At 41.9% G+C, this 5,000-nt stretch overlaps 1 protein-coding gene across 6 annotated transcripts in view; it reads right to left on the bottom strand.

Annotated features, from left to right (window-relative positions):
• Positions 1-5,000, bottom strand: part of vwa8 (von Willebrand factor A domain containing 8) — a 116,755-nt gene that overhangs the window by 51,132 nt on the left and 60,623 nt on the right. For all 6 annotated transcript variants that reach the window (XM_079254073.1, XM_079254070.1, XM_079254072.1 and 3 more), the window contains one exon: positions 4,159-4,267. In XM_079254073.1, the coding sequence (XP_079110199.1) occupies positions 4,159-4,267 (109 nt within the window). The remainder of the gene's footprint in view (positions 1-4,158; positions 4,268-5,000) is intronic.

Genomic DNA, 5,000 nt, shown 5'->3' with positions numbered 1-5,000 from the left:
GACCCGGCTCGGTTTATTTGCCTCCTCCCGCTACGTAATAAAACCTCCTGAACTGTACCCCCACATGTACATGCATCTACTAGAGGGAGTGGCTTATGTTGTTTTTATTGTGATTTTAATATGATTTTAATCCATGTCTGTCTGATCAATTATTTACTTTTAAAACGTGGAAGGTGGAAGAGTGACTGTTTTTATTGAGTCACCGGACAATTTGAATTTCCCTTTTAGGGATGAATAAAGTCCTATCTATCTATCTAACAGCCGAGGAGGAAAAAATAGTTGGAAAAAGCTGCGAAACCTCCACCAAGGCCTTTAAAGAGTTCCTGGATCCAAACGGTGATCCGGATCAGCACCAAAATTAAATCAGTTCTTCCTTTTCACATTCCCAACAACTCCTGAAATTTTAATTATAATCCCTCCATAACTTTCTGAGTTATTTTTAACACAAACAGATAAACGACGGTAAAAACATAACCTCCTTGGTGGAGGTAAGAAAAAAGCCTCGGATCACGCCAGTAGTAAAACCAGAGGGGGAGGAGCCAAGGCAGGGCGCCACTTTCACATCCTGCTAGCTCCCCAACATTACCTACCCCAGCTTTGATTTAACACCACAAAGGCTTTTTTTTTTCTGTCATCTTTGGCACAAAACCTGGAGCTGTGATTGGCTGAATCACTGATATTCATCCCTGTTTTCTTTGGGATATAAAATGTGAATAAAAACCGGAATAGAAACTTGTGCAGACGCTTGTCAGAGATCCATTTCATTTGAATGAGGTGTGTTGCAGCAGGGAAACATGTAATACCTGCAGGATAGTTGGCCTTGTTGACCAGACTGGGTATCACTGCCTTAAAGGGACATTGTGGATATTTCCTGTTTAGTGGTCGACGACTGTATTTATTTTTGTCATCATTGGTGTTTTATGACCTCTGCTAACAATCTGACACATTTTCATAAATTACAATTTCAGATTTGTTTATACGTGTGGCAGGTAAGCCGGTGGAGCAGCACCACAACAGTCTGCAATCTATAAACTACAGCTGCTGGTAAGGGACAAATAGTCTGAAGAGGTGTTTTCGCTGCAAGCCAGCGCTCAGCGATGGAGACAAGAGAGAAAATCAGCAGGAGAGGCTATCAAACCCAACAGCTGGAAGATATGTTCAACTGTCATTCACAAAAACGAAGGGACTGTTTTCACCAGGAAAATGAAAAAGGGCCCGCAAAAGGTTGTAAAGTCCCTGTTCCAATCATAGACTGCATATAAAGAGATGGGCGGAGCCTCCGTGACATCACCCGTAGGTTTCTGAAGAGCTGAACTGAAGCTCGGTGGGCGGTTCCTACTGTCGCCATCTTGGCAGCGTCATGCGCATCGTCTCGCCCGGAAAATACAAATATGGGCAAAGAGGTGGAGCTGAGGGGGGGCTGTGAGCATCATGGTGGATGATTGACATCGAGCGAACTTCGAGCTAAAAGCTAACTGAGCTAACCCCGAGATAACAGGAGCTATACATCTAACGGAGGTAAGCGGGCTAAAGCTAAGTCACGTTGTTAACAGACTAAAAACCGCGGTTCTATGTTCTGACTTGAAGCTGGAGATTGGGTACCTGTCAATCAAAAGGACACGCCCCTAAATATGTCGAACTTCGAGATTAAGTTACTTTTAAACGGGCGAGTTAGAAAAAAATTCCCTCCCCCCACAGTTGTCATGAAGGTAAACCTGACCTATAAACTGAAAATGGATTTTTGTACCAGGCTGTAAACGTGTTTATTCCTGTTGTCTGCTGTAAACATGTTTATTTCTGCTGTAAACGTTTATTTCTGCTGTGAAGTTGGTCTTTTTAACATGGGAGTCTATGGGGATTCGCTCTGTTTTGCAGCCCCTAGTGGATGAAGGGGGAACTGCAGTTTTATGCACTTCCGCATAGGCTTCTCTTTTAACCGCCGTAGGTTGCTGCTTGGTTCCAGCACACCTCACTCACATTAAAAAGGGCCCAAGAATCTATGAGTTTCTGCAAAATGACCATCGAGGGCCGGAGCTGGGCACCGCGGGTGTAAGCGTAGCTCCTAAAAAACAAGAGGATCAAATGGGGCAGATGGAAGGAGCTCAGTTAGGAAAAAAGTTTTTAAACGGGACGCTGAAGTTGCAGCTTTTTCCTCCACATGTTAGCCAAGCTGTGCGGCCTAAATTAGCCTGAAGCGAACCGTTTTTATTGGGTTATGTTAGACAGTGTTGCTCGTTTCCATGGCAGCATAACAGCAGATCCTGCTATGACACACCAGTAGATGTTTACATGGTTTCAGTAGCTTTTCAAGTCTCAGTACACGCAGCTTATAAAGCATTCCCATCACCTTTTAGGCCAGCTTTACTACTGAAACCACGGAAACATACGGTTCTATCAGAGGATAATCTGATGTAACCGGACGAAATATGCAACACAGTTAGTAATATAGATGAAATAAGGAACCTCTTCACCTGACTGAACGCTCCATAAAGAATGGGACAACATGGTTTCATCAGTGTTGTTGAGGCTTGCGCCAATGCGCCATTCGTTTAAATGCTACACATGATTCAATTCCTGTCACAATGTTCCTTTAATACACAGTCATACAAAGATAACATCTCACATGCTGACACTTAAAAAAGGGTTAAAAGGTTCTGCTTATGATGAATCTGATTCCAGCAACAAGTTTCAGAAACAAAGAATTTACCACCAGTTGTTATTCTTAGTTCACAGCCCTGCTGTGCTTTGTCTCTCTGAACTACACATGATCTTATCTGAAAACCATGTTTTCTTCTTTAAGGCTCAGCATTAACGTCATCTGTGGTTTAAACTGTGTGCTGATAACAAGATGTTCCCCTCTTCATACACCTCATCTGTTTTATTTGTTCGCATTGAGCCGTATCGCTGTGCAGTTACAGAGAAATGTCTAACAACTGCTGCTGTAGTTACTGTAATGTGAAGGGTTTTGTAGTCGCCATGACCCAGCTTCATTTCTTTTCTTCTTTAGCTTCCATACAGCCAGACTTTTAAAGCTACAGCTGTGCTTTCTAAGGTCCGAAGAAATGGTGGCTAAAGACTTCAGACGTGCATGCAGCCCACATGCGTACCCACTGCTTATGTTCAACTGCTTGTTAACACAAATGAAAATCTAATCAGCCAATCACATGGCAGCAACTCATTTAGTCATGTATACATGGTGAAGACCTTGGAGACCCCAGTTTTGCTTTACTTTGCAGGAAGGGATTGTTGAGAGCATGCACAGCCCATTAAAGCCGTTTGCTCGGTTTCTATAGATGCTTCTGGTCTGCATCAAGTCAACACAACACACACATACACACACACACCTGACATTGTGTCCATGTTTACAGAGGAAGCATGTTGTAGTGTTTTAACAGATTAATTTCAAGAGCAGACCAGTAATCCAGAACGATACCAGTGTTGATGCCTGTGTTTAGACAAGTTCAGCTGATGTGATTTACTGATGATTATTACCGTTTTAATTCATAGGTGACAGTTTATTTTGATAATTAAGACGTTAATTGCGTCGAAAGATATGCTTATATCATAAAAGGCAAATGCATGTATTGTAGATTTCTGAGACTATTTTGTCTGCAGTCTTACTGAAAGGTGTTATCTGACGCCGTGTGTGCCGATAGTCCGCCGTTTTTCACTGCAGATCCACCAGGGGACGCAAACCAGATTAATACTGAAGTCACTGAAGAGACAGACAAGTCCACATGCATTTCCATAACGGCAAACCCTTCCTCATCTCCTCTCTGTCAGGATCTTTTTATACCCAATCATGTTTCTAGGCTCTCTTCAATTAACCCCGTTAGTTGTGAGGAATTCCCCTGAGTGCGTTTATTTTTAAACCAATGAATTTGCACAATTTACATGGATGAATTTAGATGTCACTGCATTTTTGTTTCTATCTATGCTCTCCTTGAGCTGCTTGCAGAGTATTTGGGTTTTAAAGTAGCATTTAGCATGTACGAAGACAGCAGTGTACAGCACAGTGTACAAGGGAAATAAAGGTGGTTTAATGTGGTCAAACATGCGTTTTGGTACCTTCTATTCACCTGAAAACAACATGAGATATGCTCAGCTTGTTCTACAGTCTGTACTGCTGTTAAATGTGTGTGTTTTATGTGTGTATACCTTTATATCTATGGGGTGTGTCTCAGTAGGACAGAGCAGTTTGCGGCGAGCGTTGCCACCTTGGTTTATGGTCCAGTGTCCCGTCATCCTGACGTCTGGTAGGGGCAACCTAAAAACAATAAACCCATAAGGCCTAGAAACACCGGCTTCCCTGTGATAAAATGCATGTGTGTTGCTCTTATATCATGTTCATTATTTAGCAAAATTGCAGGTCAGACTCATTTTTAATAAGGACTCTACTTAAGGGGTGAAATTGGTTAAGAAAATAATTTTAGGTGAAATTTTGTAGTAATGTGGGCTGGATCTTTAAAAACATGCAATGTAGTTTGTTCCCATGGTCTCTACAAAGGGTCCAACTAATATACTGCAGGACAATATTCCAAGTCCCTGCTCCGCTTGTGTCTGACCAGATGTTACCTGGTTTTCTCATGAATCACAGCTGGATTGCTGCCACAGTCTTATTGGCTGCAGGTGGGGTTAAAGATGCAGCGCGACCACAAAGAACACACATTCCAAGGAGGGAAGAAGGTCCCCCTAACCATAAATATGCCTATGAATAGATGAGCAACAAGGCAAAGAGACACTGTTTCATGTTTCCATGTCCAAAATTGGACATCAAGAGACAAAATATTTGCTTTTATGTACACAAGATGTGGTGAAAGCAACTTGTCTAATATAAACTGTTCAAGATGGGCTTTAAATCACTTAAACACACATCCTTCAAGAAGACCCAATAAACTTGGATGATGTCAGTAAGGAAATCATAAAACAGATAATCTAAATTAATATTGGTTTTTGTCAAGGAAAATACTTGTTTCTGCTGCTTGGTTCTCAACATTTTG

The sequence above is a fragment of the Telmatherina bonti genome (genome assembly GCF_933228915.1).
Source record: "Telmatherina bonti genome assembly, chromosome: 15".
NCBI classification, from domain to species: domain Eukaryota; kingdom Metazoa; phylum Chordata; class Actinopteri; order Atheriniformes; family Telmatherinidae; genus Telmatherina; species Telmatherina bonti.
This window is presented reverse-complemented; position numbering and strand designations above follow the sequence as displayed.